Source organism: Poecilia formosa, unplaced genomic scaffold, assembly GCF_000485575.1.
Source record: "Poecilia formosa unplaced genomic scaffold, Poecilia_formosa-5.1.2 Scaffold30, whole genome shotgun sequence".
NCBI lineage: Eukaryota > Metazoa > Chordata > Actinopteri > Cyprinodontiformes > Poeciliidae > Poecilia > Poecilia formosa.
In genome coordinates, this window is record NW_006799969.1 from 1,724,147 (window position 1) to 1,742,603 (window position 18,457).

At 39.8% G+C, this 18,457-nt stretch overlaps 1 protein-coding gene across 2 annotated transcripts in view; it reads right to left on the reverse strand.

Moving 5' to 3' along the window:
- Positions 1 to 18,457, reverse strand: part of akt1 (v-akt murine thymoma viral oncogene homolog 1) — a 44,600-nt gene that overhangs the window by 15,974 nt on the left and 10,169 nt on the right. For both annotated transcript variants that reach the window (XM_007549206.2, XM_016670136.1), the window contains one exon: positions 836 to 964. In XM_007549206.2, the coding sequence (XP_007549268.1) occupies positions 836 to 964 (129 nt within the window). The remainder of the gene's footprint in view (positions 1 to 835; positions 965 to 18,457) is intronic.

Here is an 18,457-nt window from a genome sequence, read left to right on the forward strand (position 1 = left end):
GCCAAGACTTTCCCATATCTTAATCAATCTCACAAGTTCTAGGTTTTCAATGGAGTCTCCTCTCAGGGAGATTATCAATTCCTTTTGATTAGCAAGAGGCTTCAGTAGAGCTAAATGGACTCTACCAGATATATGACCAAAAAAAAAAAAAAAATCATGCCTTCCTTCTGCTTGAGTTGGAGACAATAACCATTCTTCACATAGTAATTTCAAAGAATGACCAACTTTATTAGCTTTTTTAAAAAACAAAAAAAAACACTAAAATAATGCTTTGGAGCTTCTGAATCAGGGGAAAAACAGATGAAGAGAGTGATGCAAGTAGAGGACGTCCTACTCTTTCAGTATAAAACTAAAGGAACTCCCATCAAACAGCCAATGAACTAATAAAATGACTGAGATTAAAAGAAACCATAACAGAAAGAAATCTACACAACAAGGGCATTTTAGGGACTTGCACCAATGGTAGCAGTGGCACATCCAAGGAAGAATAAATCAGAAAAAAAGGTGCAATGTAATTTTTTGGTGTGCAATTATTTTCAGATGTGGAGTACCGACTGTTTTAAAAAATAGCTCAGAGCTGTTAAAGTTTTAGGCAACTCTTAAAAAAAACAGATGAACATGTCTCAAGTTTTTTTGTACCCAACTGTAAGTGATGGAGTGTTCCTGACTGTCTGCAGAGTACATTTAGAGTGATGGCTTTCAATGTACTTGGATAAAACTGTGATATACATTATATTATTAAAACACGTGAAATCAACAGATGAAAAATTTACCACAACAGATATTCAAGCAAAAAACTAAAAGTGCTTAGAAAAAGAAAGAAGCAGATACTCACGTGCAACGGAGAAGTTATTTAAGGGGGTTTCCAGCTGGTCAACATCTTGTGGTCGTTCTTTGTAACCGATGAATGTACCGTCACTTTTGAGGAGAAAATACCTCGGCCTCCAGGTCTTGATGTATTCTCCTGATATGAGGAAACACAAATAGAAGATATTGGGTTACTGAGAAACATCTGCTTCTAGATTCTCAAAAGCCCGACTAACTCTACTCGTTTTGTGGGTTTTATGATGTCATATGTGGCTATGTCGGTTCTTTTCATGTATAAATGTGTTGAAAATGTTTTTGGTGAACCTGAAGTCAGACACCTATTTTTCCTTTCTGTTTTCATTGGAGACACTTTCTGAAGCAAATAAGATAAGAGCTAGCCCAAAAAAAGGTGGGCCATGTCTTATTTTTATTACTTTTTTTATTATTATTTTTCAGCTTTAATAAAATACTGACAGGGTTAAGTCAAAAGAAAAACAACGTGGGAGAAATGCTAGCTCAGCCATTTGAGCCACCTTTGAGAATGTCCTGATTTGTAAAAAAATAATCAAAACAGAATTTTTTCCCCCTGGAATAAAAGATCAAGACAAAAGTAAATAAGTAAATTACAATGTAGATTAGTAAAGGAGAATGTAACAACACATACTGCCTTGCAAAGTATTTACCTCTTGACCTTTTTTGCATTTTGTTATTTTGCAACCAGGAACTTCAGTATGTTCTAGTCAAATTAGCAATGAAAGAAAATAAGTGTCTTTACGAGTTTAAAAGAAAAAAAAAATAATTAGAACAGCAAGTCTCAAGTCTTTTGCAGCTTAAAACAGATTTTCCTCTACTTGGAGCCAATCACCTTCCCATACAGATATTTGCCATAACCTGCAGCCACACAGGTCCATCCTACTCACTTGCTCAACATGATTCACGCAAATGAATCTCTGAAGAAAGACCAAATTCAATTTATTCTGGTGATGCTTCAGGAAATGTTACGCCAGATGTTGTACAGACGGAAGGGGAAAAAAAAGCTAACATACCATAACAAGGCAGTGGCACACGGCGGCGTGGAACTTGAATATTTATACTGGAAAACTGTAATTTATTTTTAATTACGGAGCCGCATATTAACCCCCTGCCAAGCAGCACCAAGCTGTCCTTAATTGCCCCATTTCCTCTAACACAGAAGTGTGGGGTTTCTTAGTGTGTGCGCGAACAGAGATGTAGAAGATCTGTCAATATGAGCTTCTGTTTCCCTCACTCAAAAACTTCTGATTGATACAACTGGAAACAGATCAGTCAGTACAAAGCAAACAGAAGCTGGTGGACTGTGGTATAAAACTCGCCAAACAGTCCAAAATAATTTCTATCATGTAAACTTATTGTTTTTCCTTTATTTTTAACATTTTTTCATCAAGATGAATACAATAACATCAAGACAAGAAAGTAAAGTTGCAGAGGCAATAAAAAAAAACATTTTAATAGTAAGTAATTACGGGATTTGGTGTGGTGTAGTGGTAGTGCAAGTGCCCCATTAACAGGGATTATATCCGCTACGCAGCCATCTTTGGTTTGAGTCATGATTTTGTGACCTTTGCTGCAAGTCTTTCCTATTTCTATTTCATCAGATTTCCTGTGATTCCTATTAATAAAGGCCACTTCCGCCACTGAAAAAAAAAAAAAAAACACACATTAAAGTAATACTGGTAACAAGTTCAAGTTTGGCGAAGCTTTAGAAAATAAGATATCTAACATTTAGGCAGATTGTCAAAGTGAGTCCTGTATGTTTTTGCTGTCCATTGTCTGAAGTTATTTTTGTTTCAATAGATGTAACTAATAACTGGAATGGCGTGACGTTCAGAGTGAAACAGTGAGCAGCCAGTCAGAAGCTCACACACCATACCCAACGTCTATGGGGTTAAATTGTGTTTTTGTATTCTTAAGATCTAAGTTTTTAGAAGATCATTTGAAGTAGTTTTTTTTTTGGATCTTGAATGTTTTCCTCTTATATTATGTCCAGTCCTTTGGCAATTTTAAGGTATATTTGTTGTTCCACATTCCTTTGAACCATTAAAAGGTCAAAGAAAGTGGAACAACAAACATACGCTGAAATATTAGGAACTAAGCTCAGTTTTATCTACAGATGACAGCTTACTATACATGTAGGGTTTGGCAGCAACTGTGAGACTGACAAACAGCATTTAGCTGGAGACATTTCAAATGCTAGATGTTTAAATAAAGGATGATACTTTTCCTGCCCACCATTTGCCAATTTTCATTTTAAAAAGAACACTACAAATATGTTAACATGGTCAGGTAGAAGGAATAAAAAGAAAACATCTAAAAAGGTCAAGAAACTGCTAATCACCAGCAGATTTCAAACTGCAAAGTACCCCTCAGATTGTTAATCTTATCTGCAGAGTAATTGGAAATTAGCTTATTTTTCCTTAAAAATGCTTCTACCTTGAATGTAAGGTTGATGAATCGCAAAGGCATGTCATTCTTCAGCATCAAGATCAGTCATTCATATATATATACTATATTTCAAAGAATCAACACAGTCCGTTAAGATCACTCGCCTATATCATTTCTAAACATACAACCCAGAGCACAAAGTGCAATTTAAGAGTAAAGTTGAGAGTTCAAATCAAGAACCTGTTCAACAATAATGAAATGCCAAAATTGATGGCCAGAAACAATGCTGAACCCTTTGTACCGAGCCTTCTTTTCCTCAGCTGGGCCCCAGCTGGTGACTTGCTCTCCTGACAGGTTTTGGCTGACCCATATTCCCTTGATATCCTCCATGCCAGCAACCACTGAGGACAGTATGTGCACAATGCAGAGGCAGGATAATGAGCCCTCTACCTGACACCTCTGACAAGACGTGGACTCTACGTACATGCTCGTCTCGTGGGCACAGAAAACAACAATAAAAAAAGTAGTTTTAGCTGTCTAAGGTTTAGTTTTAGGGCAAGAAGGGCAAGAAAAGGACAAAAATCACTTCCAGACTGAGAAATATTCTTATGTACACACACACTGTTGTGACGGGTAAAGTCAGGTGTTTGACCACAGCCCAATGTGCTTGTGTGCAAATAGATTTGTTTATAGGCTGGCTCATAGGGAGAAAAAAGGCCTCTGTGTAGTAGATTACATCAACATGCACTTTGGAAGGTTGAGAGCATTTTCTGCCAGCTCCGCTGACGCATAGCACCCACTGGAGAAGCAGCATGGGTGGTACTATATGACGCAGCAGCAGCTCAAGGATCAGCATTGCATTTTGGAGACACTGAGGTGGCCTTGATGGCATTGATGTCAGGGGGATGACAAAGCCAGCCCTGCGTTCTCAGTCACTTGAGTCTTCCAAGAATTGTCGCTATGCTGAACTGTGATGTCAGAAGAGACGGGTTCATGTGGTCGCTTGGGGAAAACACACCATGAAGCAAACAAGTTTATGAAGGAACTTGACACTTGAGCTCTAAATGCTCCCAGAGATTAGAGAAAAAGCAACTAAGAGACTTGCAGTACAAGAAATGTCCACTATACTAGTGAGAAATGTGGGAAACTCCACATCTGCCCTGCACATTTTCACCTTGCACATACTACTTTTGAGACAGGAGGACACTGCAACTTCCTTGTGTGTGACCACAAAACCTGGTCACATGACAAACAGTGGAAGTAGCTATATCCGGCTGTCTGAGACTATGTCTCCACAGCACTGCAGTGCAACACACACACACACGCACACACACACACACACACACACACACAACACCACAGTCTGCCGAGAGCAAAAACAACAAAGATGACCCTTAGAAGCTTCCCATTTACACTCATTTCCTCTTCTACTCTTATTCATATGTACTTTCCACACACCTTTTTTAAGCGCTGACATGACGAGAAAGTGAAACTGACAGCTGGGCTTTTTGCATCTTTAACAGTTCACGTAAACAAAGTTGGGGAGAGAATGCGGTTACCAACTCTCACACTGATGCAAAAAAAATCCTGCAAGATGAGCAAGAGAGCAAGCATTATTGAGGGTGTTTACTCACCCTCACTAATCAAGATTAACCCGAGTTAACCCCCCAAAAAAACAAAAATACACTATTCTATTTAACTAGCAAAGCATATTGCAAAAGTATTTGTACCGCTTATAGATTTTTACACTCATTACAACCAAAATTGTCAGTATTTTATTGTAAATCATATGCAATATCACCAACTAATGTGCACAGTTGTTAAATAACAGAATAATGGAATTCTATTTCTACAAATTATCTGAAATTTGGGTATTTAGAGGTTTGTTAAAGAACATCAGTGAAAACAGCGTAATAAGGTTGGAGGAGGGTGAGGCTTTTTAAAAAATATCCCAGCCTTTGAACATCTTGGTAAGCAAATAGAGCTGTAAACATACCACAACATTGTGATCCACCTACGCTAATAAATTGTCCATTAATTAGAGAAACAGCCAAGAGTCCCATGTTAATCTGCAGTTGAGGTGGGAGAGCCTTTGTATAGAAGAGCTAATAATCTGACGTTCATGGTAATGTTGATGGGGAAACAAGCCATTACCAAAAGAAAACCAAAATACATCCTCTCTGAAGTTTACCAGAAGTGATGTAGGTTCTGTGTTGATGGGAAGATGAGTGAAGATAAATACTGTGCAGTCCTGGAAGAAAACCTATTCGATGTTGCAAAACTCTTTAGACTGGGGTGAAGGTTCACTTTCCAGTAGGACAATAACATTCACGAGTTGAAATGTTATAGTCCAAGTTCAGACCTAAATCCAGGTGAGAAATTTTTGTAAAGTAGCGCTTCAGTTTTCAGGTTTTTCCAAAGAACATAACTGACCAAATGTTTTGTCTGTAGACCAAGTACAAAGATGATAGAAAAATTAATTGGAAAACTTGAAGTATTGACTCTGGGGTTGATTTGTAGAAAAATAAAGTACATCCTATGTTTGTTTCCGTTTTATGCCGTGTTGGTTCAAATAAAACTATCATAATCAATACAGAAGAATGAAAGTTAAAAAAGTAAGTATCATTTTTGGTGTAATCCCATCAATGCTCAGCAGGGCAGACCCCAGCTGACTCAGTGAGAGGCAAAACAAAAAGCTTGACAAAAGGTCTAAATAAAAACACAGGAGTTCATTCTACTTCTGACTAAGTTCATCACCACTCTGTACCAGTAAACCAAACCCTGCTTGATGTGAAAATGTTCTCCAAAACAGGAAAATGGCCCACAAACACAATGACCACAGCCTAGATAAGAAAAACTTTCATCAAATGTCTGATTGAGACACAAACACCTATTATGGGAAATCCTTCTTGTTATCTGTGTCACAGAATCAAAGCACTTCTACAGAAGTCAGACAGTAGCCATGTGGCTCAACTCAACTAAATTATGGGAAGGACAGAAGCATAATAAGAGTGATTTGACACAAGATGAGCGATGGGAGAACCGAAGGGGATGAAAAAGCTCTGTGCAAGGAGCTGTGCTGAATGGAGTGCTAGTGAGACAGATCGCTACATATGTTCTCTACATATGTAGGCCTGCGAGTGGAAGAGTGTGTGCATGAGCCATGTGCATGTGACTGCGTGTGTGTGCATGGGAGGAGCTGTCAGGGCCTGATAGAGTGTCTTTACATGACAAGCAGCTGCTGAGGGCTGGGATGCGCGCTGGGCAAAGTGGAAAATAATGAACAGAGAACCGCTGCCAAACACAACAGAATTCATCTTTATTTGCCAACTGCTGCACGGTCCTGTATGTGTGGACAGCTCTCGCATGCGACTGCCACGCCCTTTATCCCCTAAACACAAAACATACACACAACAAGGTGTACTGTGGGGGGAGAAACAGGTTTGGCCACAGCTGTAAAAGGTTGATCCTTATTTTGTTTGTCCACATTTATAAAAATCACAGAAGCCTTACTTCTATGCTTACTAGCCTGAGATTGTTTTTCCTTTTATTAAATTGTCCTAGCTAGCATTGGGCTGGTAGGAGTTTCTCACATTATAAAAACTTAGCAAAACAGCCCAGATTCACAGGATAAAAAAAGGATAGAAGATAGAATAAATTTTTATCAAAAACCAAATCCAATTTTCTCTATTCTCATTGTTGAAGCACAGACTGACACCCACTAAATTCACCAGTAATTTTCAACTTTTTCAGTTCTGCTTATTACATAATAATCCATAGAACACTATATTGCCTTAAGTATTAGGTTACCCCTCCAAATCATGTAATTCAGGTGTTTCAATCAATTCCATGTCTATGACTATATAAAACCAGTCAGATTGACATGCAGTCTGCTTCTACAAGCATTTCTGAAAGAATGGCTTGCCCTCAGGAGCTCACTGAATTCAAGGGCGGTACCATGAATGCTACCTGTGCAGTAAGTTCAGTTGTGACTTACCGCACAAACACCTTTAACTGTGTAAAAAAAAAAAAAAAAGAAAGCTGCTGGGAGTGTCAGAAACTCAACCACAAAATAGGCCAATTAAAATCACAGATTTTGAGATACATGATACAAAGAGTAACTTTCTGCAAAGTTAGTGGGTAGAGACTTATAAACCTCATATGGCCTTCAGGTTATCCCCAGACCAGTGAGTGGAGGGTTTCTTTGAATGGGTTTCCATAGCCAGTCAGTTGCAGACAAAGCATTACATTAACAAATGCAATGCAAAGTTTTGGATGCAATGAGGTAAAACAAACCTGCCAATTGACTCTACAGCAGCAGAGACATGTTCTCTCAAGACATTATAACTGATGAGTGTGGTTTGGCAGAAAGGCTCTTTTCCGACTGCATTGTGTCAGGTGTAAAGGCGGGTGCAGAACGGATTATGGTGTATGGCTATTTTTCAGAAGTTGGGCTTGGCCTCGTAGCTCCAGTGAAAGAAACTCTTAATACTTCAGCATACCAAGGCATTTTGGATTGAAGCTTCTGGCTGTGGGAAATGTTTGGGGATGGCCAGTTCAGTTCCAACCTGACTGTGTATCAGCACAAAATAAGATTCATAAGGACATAAATGACAGCATAGCCTGGAGAAACTTAACTGGTCCTGGCCTCAACCTTCGGAACTGAGTGCAAGTCAGACCTTCTCATTCAACATCCATGTCTGCCCTCACAATGAAAAAAATTCCTTTAATCAAAGTGCTAAATCCTGTGAAAAGCCTTTCTAGACGCATAAAAGCATTGTTTTTTTTTAAACAAGCAAATTGTGGGCTGACACCATTTTAAAGCCTCTTAAATGAATGAGTAAAGAAATTTGATCCAGGCGTTTTGCTAATACAGTACAGAAAAAGCTGCTATTACTAGCTGGCTAATTAGTTGGACTACCAGTTCAGTTGGCTACTTGATAAACAGTTCTTGCATGCTAAAATTTCTGATCATCTAATTCCTACGGGTTCAACCCCTTTAGCTGTCAGAAAACTATGCGACTTGTTGTGCCCTTGTTGTGCCCTGCTACCCATACATAAAAAAAAGAAAATGTGTTTAGAAATGGTTACAGTTGGCAAGATAATGGCAAAGGAGTAAACTGTGCCACCCATGTATGGAGTATGGATGTTAGCCTTCCATTACCCCATGCTCCATACAGCGAGAGAAATTTCTGGTTACTCCAACATTTTCTCTGGCAACCTGTTAAGCTGACTTCACACTGTGGGAATGGTATGCTGAAGAATTGTTGTGGTTTTGAGACCCAAGCTTTTTAAAACCTCCGTGTCTTCATACCTGTAATTGGGACATGCTTACCCAAACATCACAGGCTTGGAAGAAAGCAAAACCTACAGCACTTTTAGGTGCCCAAGCCTTTTGCAAGTTAGCTCTGTTAAAGAGGCCTATGGCATACAAGCTAGAGAGAAAAGGCTTATAGAATAACTGGTAAATAAAGGGAGAAATGTGGAAATCTTCACACGGAAAAGAAAAAGAAAAACAACAATGAGGGAGTGAAAGAGGTTAATGGCTCTTTCTAAAGAACGTCCTGCTCTAGCGTCTCCATGTGACAACAACAGGAATGCTGATGTCCCAGCTGCCTTGGCTTGTTGGCGTTTAATAAAAACCCATCATGTAGCATTCATGAAGCAGCAAAAATGTGTACAAAACAACAAGTCTGATGCATACAAACTTCTTTGTGAAGTTGCAAAGAATCATTAAAGATGATTGGATAAACCATACCCACATTCGTGTTATGAGAGGGTAAGTGATCTCTCACAGCGAGCGGGGGGAGAGAGGCTCAGACAAAATGTGCCTCTCACTGCCCAAACCCAGTGGTTGGACTTCCTGAGTAGGCTGCTGTTGGGTTTTGTCCCCCGTCTGGCCATTCATAGCTTGGGGATGAGAGGAAGGGAGCCAGTGGTAACTCCATGAACTGTGCATGTGTGTTTGAGTGGTGGGAATCGGATGAGAGGGGTGGAAGGAGGGGGTGAGGCGGAGGTTGAGGATTAGGGAATTAGAACTCCAAAGCGAGGGAGGAGGGGGAGGGTGGGCTTTGCCTTTTGTTGGTTTTTCCTCAGCCGCCCCCGCCATCCCTTCGGCCCTTTTCTGCCGGGTTCTGCCTGTAGGCTGCAGCTGCGGCCCGCCGCCCTGTGCCCTGCATCTTAATGAGCTGTGGGCTCCAGAGGAGAGAGGGCTCCCTGATGTAGGGGTCACCAATGAGCCCCAGCAACCACAATCTTGACTTCCACCATGAATTGGTTGAATCGGAAGGCATGCTGCTAAACTTCATGCTGTCTAAAGATCTCTGTACCCATTTGCACTGTTCACTGTGAAACCGACACCAATAGGCCATTGCTACCTGTCCAGGGGTTTGGACACTTTTATGTTGTGTTTTTCCTGACATTAATTTTTCTTTTATCCCAAGCAGTGGCAGGAAGTGGGACTCCAAAGCCTGGACTTTGGAAGTATCATCATCATGTTGAGCTGAAGGACCATCCTATTTTGAAATCTAACCCTCTCACTGTCGCTAGGACTGCTGCTACCCCAAGATAAAAAAAAAAAAAAAAAGCAAGGGGGTTGGGGATGCGATGGAGGCTGCCCCTCTTTCTCACGCTCATAAGAAAGCACTCACTTCTTCTCCATGGTGAGTGACACCTGCTGATTACCATAGAGACACTGTGGGAAGTTCCCCCCTGCCACACAGGGGCTGAGATTTGCCCCTTCTCCCTGGGTAAACAAGCAACCCATGGATTAGTTAACTGGGTTACTGCACAGCAAACAAATAAACAGATTACTTAGAGCAAATTAGTGGCAATAAAGTCTCAAGGACTGATGTAAGACCCAATACTTAAAAAGATAAGAAAACATCAATGGAAAAGCCAAACACCAGGGTAGAAACTTGGACAAGAAAAATTAGCTCTGGTAGGGACAGAGTAGCTTTTCATCAAGCAGGAATGTCTAGACGGAGTTTTGCAAAGGTACAGCCCGAAGCATTTTGAAATGGTTGACTTTTTCAAAATTATAATTCAGTCTTTTCTAACTTTAACCACAATGGATTTAAACTCAGATCTTGTCAGAGCTAGCTGTAGCCAAAGGGGGAGTAAATCCTTCACCTCAAAAAATATTTAAGTTTTCTTCCCTTTTTTCTGGGGCACTAATAACCACAATCTCTGTTGACCATTAGAAGCTATTTGAGAAATGAAGCAGTTTTACTGGTCCTTTGGAAGATATTTTGTCTTGCTTTAATAAACATGTATGAAAGTTACTCACTTCCTCTGGCTTTGAAGTCACTCTAATACAGTTTTTACATTGTGACATAACCATAAATTTAAGGCCAAAACACCTTACAGAGTTTTAACGCTCTATTCTCGAGTTAGGTCCTAAGTAAAAGCATACAAATTTCACGCTGAGCCTAAAGCAAAGACATGCAAGGCCCAAGTCAAAGTCCCAGGTCTTAAACCAATAAGTTTTCCAAATAACTCGTAGGTAATTTTACTAGTAGTAAACTGTTAAAAAAAAATTAAAAGGTAGTTTATTTTCCAGAACAAGCAGCAATTGCAAGCAACATTGTATTTCACAGTTAATATTAACCCTGTATATAAGGGATTTTACATTTCTGTCCTCTTGTTTTGAAACAATGCCTTTAAATCTACCATGCTAAACTGGAGAGCAGTGCCAGTGACATGACTGATGTCAAAGACTGGGAACATTTAGCTGCTTTCTAGAAACTTCCACTATTGTTCTGATCTGTCAGTGGTGGTGAGCTAAAAATGGAGGAGAGTAGGGGGGATGTGCTCAGTGGGGTGGGCAAGGGATTTGGGAACCAGGAAATATTAAGGACCAAGAACGGTAAAGAACATGAGATTAGATGGTGATGGAGACAGTAGGGAAACAAAAACGGGGGGAGGGAGATGGTGATTTGAAAAGAGAGAGAGAGAAAAAAAAAAAGATGGAGCACTACTGAGAACCACAGTTGGAGCCAGCAGGCGGGTTCTACACAGAAAAGTAAGCACACAGCAGGACTGTCATGAGAGGAGGCAAATTGGTGGAGGTGACACCTCCCGCAGTCTCCTGGTTCCACCACCATGCCAGCACTCTTTCCTGCCGACAGCTGCACCCCAGTAATTTACTTCTCTCCACCACATTTAGCAGGAAGACTGCTTCCCATTTTCCCATTTCCCGGAGTAGGGGGTCTGCGCTGAAGGCCAGAAACCTGGCCTGCCAGAGCGCCGAGTTCCTGGTGGGAAAACCTCTGTCTGATCAGTCAGTGCATCTTCTAGTACTTGCATGTTCTCTGGATTGAACTGCTATGTAGTTTGTAAAGGTTTTTAACAAGTTACGTCCCTCCTGCTATCACAGCCTTGCAAACTTATTTGCCTCCTGACGGCTTCCACATTTTTCATTTTACAGCCAACAAACCTTAGTGTATTTTAATGGGATTTTGTGTGATTAACCAAGAAAATTAGCACCAGGTTGAAACCTGGTTGTCACAACAAAAAACACCTTTAGGACTTGATGTAGCTGGAAGGTGAAGAAATTTTCAGTGAGGAGTTAAACAAATGTAGTTAGAGAAAGCACAGACATGCTATTAAAAGCTATTCAAAAATAAATTGTTCTAATACATTGAGACATGTCGTTCAGTGTGTTTCATTGAAGTTGAAAGAGATCAATAGTCAATAAGACTTAACAGGAAGGCAGAACATATTCCAGCAAGTTTTTTTTTTTTATTATTTTATCTTTCTGACTTTTCAACTTCTCTCTGGATTCAGAAATGTTGGAAGTATCTCAGTTAAAGTAAATGTAGCTAAGGTATTACATCTTCATTCTCTCAGGAAAGTAGATAGCCATGCTAATCTTCAATACAGTCCTCCAAAGAAAGCTGAAAAAGGGAGTTCTGCATTAAAAACCTCAAGTCTACGTACAAACGCTGTATGGAGCTTTATTGCTGCACATGTACAATATACTATTCATTGACTGAACTGACTTGTTTATTAATTGCAATTTATAGATGAATAAATAAAAGTTAGATTTTTTTAAAGAAAAAAAAAAAAAATCACCATATAAAGGAACCATTTCACTAAATCAGTGGAAATTTTCTCCCGTGGTGCAATATAAATGGTTGTGTGTCTGTGCAGTGCAGCAATGTGTGGTTGCTGACAACCATAGCGAGGGGATCTGTAGGAGCCAGACTGAGCCCAGCAATAAATCTGGCAGCAAGTCAAAGACTTGCAGTCTTGAAACAGTCAGCATGACAGAATCATGAGATATGGTTAATCAGGTGGGCATGCTCCTTTGAAGAGCATTTAATAGTAGAAGAAACTCTGTTCGCCTTTAGGAGGTATATAAAAAAAAAGTGAACCACAACTTCTGTGAAAAATTGTGGGCTGGATTCTTGCAGGTCTGTTCACCACATGCAGCAGATAGAAATATGCAGAAGATGACAAGAAAAATAAAAAACATTGTTCCATGCGTTGTGTCTGATGTTTTAGAGTGCCGCCTCCCTATATTATCCTCCCTCTGCGTCCCATGCACTCTCCTGGACCACCAACAAGGTTTTGCTTGGAGGAGCACATCATGGGTGTCCTTCAACCTCATGACCAGCAAAAGGGACCAATTAGCTGATGAGCTCCAAACCAGACCACGAGAGGGTCTGTGTGGCACGTCGCACACATCCTCCATCAGCTCTTCTCATGCCGACTGGGTCACTGAGCAATGTTCTGGGAACATCACAAGGACGCTGCTTAACTTCTGCCTCTCTTTTTCACCCCTTTATCTTTTCCACACCACCTCTACTGGTGTGTTCTCTGCACCTCCCCTCCCGAGTCTGAGCCAGCTGAGCGTGTTACCCAAATCCAACAGTTGTTGTGGCCTTCGTTAGCCTAACGAGGGGGCCAGCTCTTTATACTTGTCAAGGAGCAAATGAGTCAAACAAACAAGGGCCAGGGAAGAGGCGAGGACAAGCAAGGGCTGTTCTGTCGAGCTTCACTGAGCTTTTGGCCACAGTGCTTTGCTGGAAACTAAGGAACCCACAATCTGCTGCTTTGATGTCTGATGATGCTCTGGCTTTGAAGGAAACTTTGGAAGGATGTTGTACTTTTTTTATTCTTCCAAAGGCGGAAAAAAAAAGTCCATGCTGCTCAGGATCTGCAGCATGGGTCCGCAGACACATTCAAAGTGTGTATCGGGTGCACACTGTAAAGCACATAAAAGCGGACACATAACAATTGGTTGCGATACCAACTACAAAGTTACAGTGTTTGTGAAAGCCTGTACTTGCAATGTGGTCCAAACGCAAGTTTTCTGGGTGATGTCCTGTTGGCGGTGTTCTCAAAATAAACATGCTTCACACAGACTGTACCTTTTCAGAGACATTCACAAATTACCCCCCCAACTCAGTCAATTCTGTATCCAAAATTTACAACCTCACATGGAATATGCAGCTCCAGTATGAAATCAAATGATTATTTGCCCCAATATAAAATCATAAGCTTTTAATGCCTATAAAAATATATTGTAAATTAAAAGTATCAGAACAATATAAAAATATTCCATCATGTAAAAAGAAAAGTAACAATTTGTTAACACCACTTCACAAAATCTTTCACAGGTTTCTGTCTTATGATGTAATCAACTACTATTAATCCCTTTGATTATAATATAGTATATTAAACAAGGTTGTGAAGCTTTTTGTCTCTTTTGTTTCAGCACGTGCAAAATTATTAAGAAAGCTTTAACTAAATCTGCATTTAGAAGTTTTGTTTTCAAGTCTCGTAACAGTAGATATGATGATTTAATTTGACATGGTCAGTTTTTTTTCTGAACAGACATTTAAAAATGAATTTGATTTTCAAGTTTCAATATTATTTTAAAACAAAACAAAACAAAAAAAGATGCTAAATGAGAACCGAGGGGGCAGGGGGGACTATGAACATTGTTAAACGGGCTAAAAAGAGGCTACTGTTTGAAATCTGCACATTATGTGCTGCATTGATTTTGCCTAGTGATCAGCTTATCAGAAACTAAATTATTATTTTTTTTTTATAAATCAGTGATTGCATCAAAAGTCAGTCCTACCTGGATGTCACAACAAATAAAGGGCAAAGTGCAATTTATTGTATGAATAAGAAAGACTAGAGTTTGTTAATAAACCCTAACATGAATTGCCTTTATTTTAAAGAATCTTAAGTGTCTTTGTGATGACACTAGTTTACCAGTGTGAAAATAAGATGTCTGATGTAAATGAAGTTTAGTTGAAGAATGAAGTCTTCTAGAACAGTTCAGTATGAGAGAAATCTGTGCAATAATTTAAATGTTACAATAAACATTAAAGGTTTAGGAGCAAAACAGAGATCCAAAGTGTGCGAGTCTGTCAGACTTACTTGGTTAAGTAATCCATGGACTTGCTAGATGGTAGAATTCAAGACTAAAAACTTAAGTTGCTATTAACCCCTTTTTCTGGCTCCTACTGTCAAGAAACATTACCAAAAAAAAAAAAGAAAATCGACACAGACCGAGCGTACTATTACCATGTCAGCCAGTAATTTTTGAATGCCATCACAGAAATGACAACATGAATCATTCACTCAATCTACCCCTAGTGGCACACTTAGGGGTACATTAGATAAAGATTGCTCCTGAGGCTCAAGGAGTCTTTGCAGCACAAGTTTAATCTCTTTGTTTCACAGCTTAAGGGGCAACTTCAATCCAAGTTGCAGACTCAAGTCACCACTTCTGCCAGTTTCACAGCTGCATTGTAAAACTGACCATTCCACACCAGCACATCAAGTGGCTTCAACAATTTGAGCACATTTCTTTGTCACAAAGCCTAAAAAAGAAAGTATGAAGGTGTGTCCTTCAGAATGAGATCACTGAAGGCAGCCAATCTACTACAAATGTTCACAACTTTTCAAGGCTGACAATGTGGAGTTACACAGACACCCTAGCTCTGCAAAGTATGAAGCAAAATACTTGCTCCAGTTTCTTTTGGGAGTCTTGAAACAGTTTGCACGTGCATGTTCAAGATGACTAATCAGAAAGGAATCAGAGTAAGAGTGAATGGCATGGCTTTGTTTAGTTAACATGCTAGAGCGGCTGTGCTTTGTGCCTGGGACTGACCCACTGTGAAATCCAATCACCACAAAGAGACAGTAACTTTTACTGGGGCAGGATGAGGAGGAAACTCAGGATGAGTTTGGTTTTAGTAAAGTTACACAAGTAGAAAAACTGCATGACTGGGTTTTATGGAACACAGACAAAACAACGACGGAAATATGAAGGTTCATCTTTTCTGCGATGTTAAATTGATGTTTTCAGTGCACACATGGGAGTAATGAGCATGGTGCGGTTGTATGAGCCGTTCATTATCATGCCCACGCAGAGATTTGAGTCACTTGGGTGGCACTGCCACACAATAAAAGCTCAGGCGAAGGTGCAGGACGCCTGGCTGAGGTGACGGACAGCAAAGCGGGGCTGCTGCAGGTTCACCTTCTGTGCAGTGGCTCTGGGGCAACGAGTGTATGACAGTGATGCGACACTAAAAGCCTTCCTGTCAGGGAAGCGGGCGGACGTCCTCCAATCAAAACACGGAGGCTTGGGGTGACATTTCACAGGCCACAGCTGCTGGGCTGCGACAGCATGCCAACTCACTATTCCTGACGGGTTGTTTGTTTAGCGTGTGTCATAAGTAAACGGGTGTCACTGCAGGAGTTGTGTATTAATGTGTGTGCATACTTGTCATACAAACTCGCCTTTCTCATCCCAGTCATTATTTGACTAATCTTGAAGTTACATTTTACACCGGCTCTCAATAAGAATGTTCCGTTCTTATCAGCACCAGCGAAGGTGTGGAAAAATGGACATTTGCCAGTTTCGTGACTCAGACAAGACAGGGAGAGGAGCAAAGTAGTAACATGACTACCCAGCTAAAGACCTCTGTAAAATGACACTATTTAAGATTTAATTCACTGTCTGTTCAGCTTAAATCCTTAGACAAAAATAAGGTTTCTGCAAAAAAATTTTACCGTTTAAACAACTTGGACTCAACTTTTCAGAATTCTCATTTCTATATTCATTTTAAAATATAAAATCAAATGTTCATCATGAATTTAAGATAGATATTTCTCCTTCTTGCTAGAAAAGCGTACAAGGAAATACAGAGAGACAAGGTAGGAGAGAAGGAAGAAAGGAAGAGAAGGAAAAAGGAAGGGAGGAAGGACAACGTTTGGACAAAGGGATCGGGAATGAAGTCGCTAAATACAAGTAGTTTGCCACATTTATTTTTCTGTACTTTTCCAGACCTAGAAAATAATGACACTTCCGTCGTCCAGACGGCGTTTGAACCATGAAAAAAAAAAGAATCAATTTAACTCTTCTTTAATACATTTTGTAACAAAACAATGCAACACCAGGAATTTTTAAAATCTGAATCAATCCCCAAGTGACTACAAGCAAAAGCACAAAACAGTCCACAATTTAAATTTAAGTCATTGCATCACATGAATTCTCTCCCGTAGCAAATATAAACTTAAGAGAAAAAAATGCCAATGACAAAAATAAGGCTTTCATGACCCCAGGAGCCCATATAATTTTAGCCATGAACCAATTGGCCAAAATAATACAACTAAATATGAAAATATTTACTCGTTATGCACCAGAAGAGACACTTCTGATACACTGCAAAAATGTGTGTCGTTTTGTATTAACATATTTACCAAAACTCTGCAGTTGCTATTTTAAGGAAGGCTTTTGTGTCAGCTAGTCCTCAATTGCTTAGCTGCTGTCAATGCAATTTAAAAAAAAAGACAGTGAGTAATAGTTTTACAAGCAACCAAGTTAGTAAACCAACATTCCCGGTAATGAAATAAGATGACCCAATCTTTACATGGGAGGAGGGCAAAAGCTGCGTCATCCTTAGACTGAACTCAGTCTTGAAGTTATAGCAACATCCCAGCAGCAAACTGCTCTTTGTAAGTGATCTGCTCCTATTACCTTATCCATTAAGTTACAGTTTCCCCCTTTCCAGTAAAACTTCTTCTCTGGCTCGGAGCCCAGGAGGTTTGAGTGGTTTTGGAAAAGTTTCTTATCCTTACTTTGCCCCGGGTGGTGATGGAGCAAGCTCTGCGAGGAAGCCACAGTCGAAAGCCAGAGTTAGTATGCACACATAAAGCTGCTCAAAGCCGGCAGGTATGTGAGGAATGCCTTTTCGTCCAAACAACGGGAATCACGCCTGACACAGAACCATGCCAAACACCACACAACACTGTTGGTGGGGTGGGGGGGACTCAAAAAGGCCCCTCAGGGGACTCTGCAACCAAAATTTACAGATTAACAGCTTGGATTTTTTTAAATTGAACTGCTTGCTCATTTAGGGGGAAAAAAGGCAGTGTTATATTCTCAACTACTTGTGTGAAAATGGATCAATTCCAATGAATGCTTAAAGTCTAAATTTAAAGCTGAACGCAAACATGCATCAACAGGGAGTTTGAAAATATTTTTGCGCAATGAACATATTTTAGGTTCTTTACATAGTTTGAGTTCTGTGGTAGCTTGGTTAACCTACATGTTTGAACAGTTGGGGGTTGTTTGAAAGCAAGGCGATCACTATCGTCAAATGTAAATAGTAAGGCACAGTGTTAAAATTAAATACAGATGCAAAGAGATCTCCACTGGTTACTGTAATAGGATGACTTTTTGGCTTCAGTGTTGCTAAAGAGTAACCAACCACAAATTGAGAAATCTTCTTTTGTTCAGTAAATACCATGGTAAGCATTTCCAGGTCACAATGACACTCATTTTTGAAGATGCAGTTAACATATTAAGAAAACTATTTTCAGTAGAAGTAAGGTTTTTAAAATAAAAGACGAAGAATGTATATATAGCCATTTAAGAGGAAACTTCTGCATGACATACGGTTCATTCTGCTGCAAAGGGTGAGAGAGCGCAAAACCTAAAGCAGATAGCAGGAAAGTGGTGCAGAGTAGACCAAAGTCCCTCCAGTGCATTTTTTTAGACCTTTCAACTTCACGCTGTTGTGAAAAATGCTTAATTTGATCATTCAAGCAGCGTTTTGAGAAGCTTTTTTCTATGTACATTCTTTGTAACATAGTTCAATGTTCTTGCTCGGACATTAGGGTTCCTCTTCTCCTTTGGCTTCATAAACTAGCTTTATGGTTGCAGGGATGAAACAGTTTCTAGTTTTAATGTATTGACATT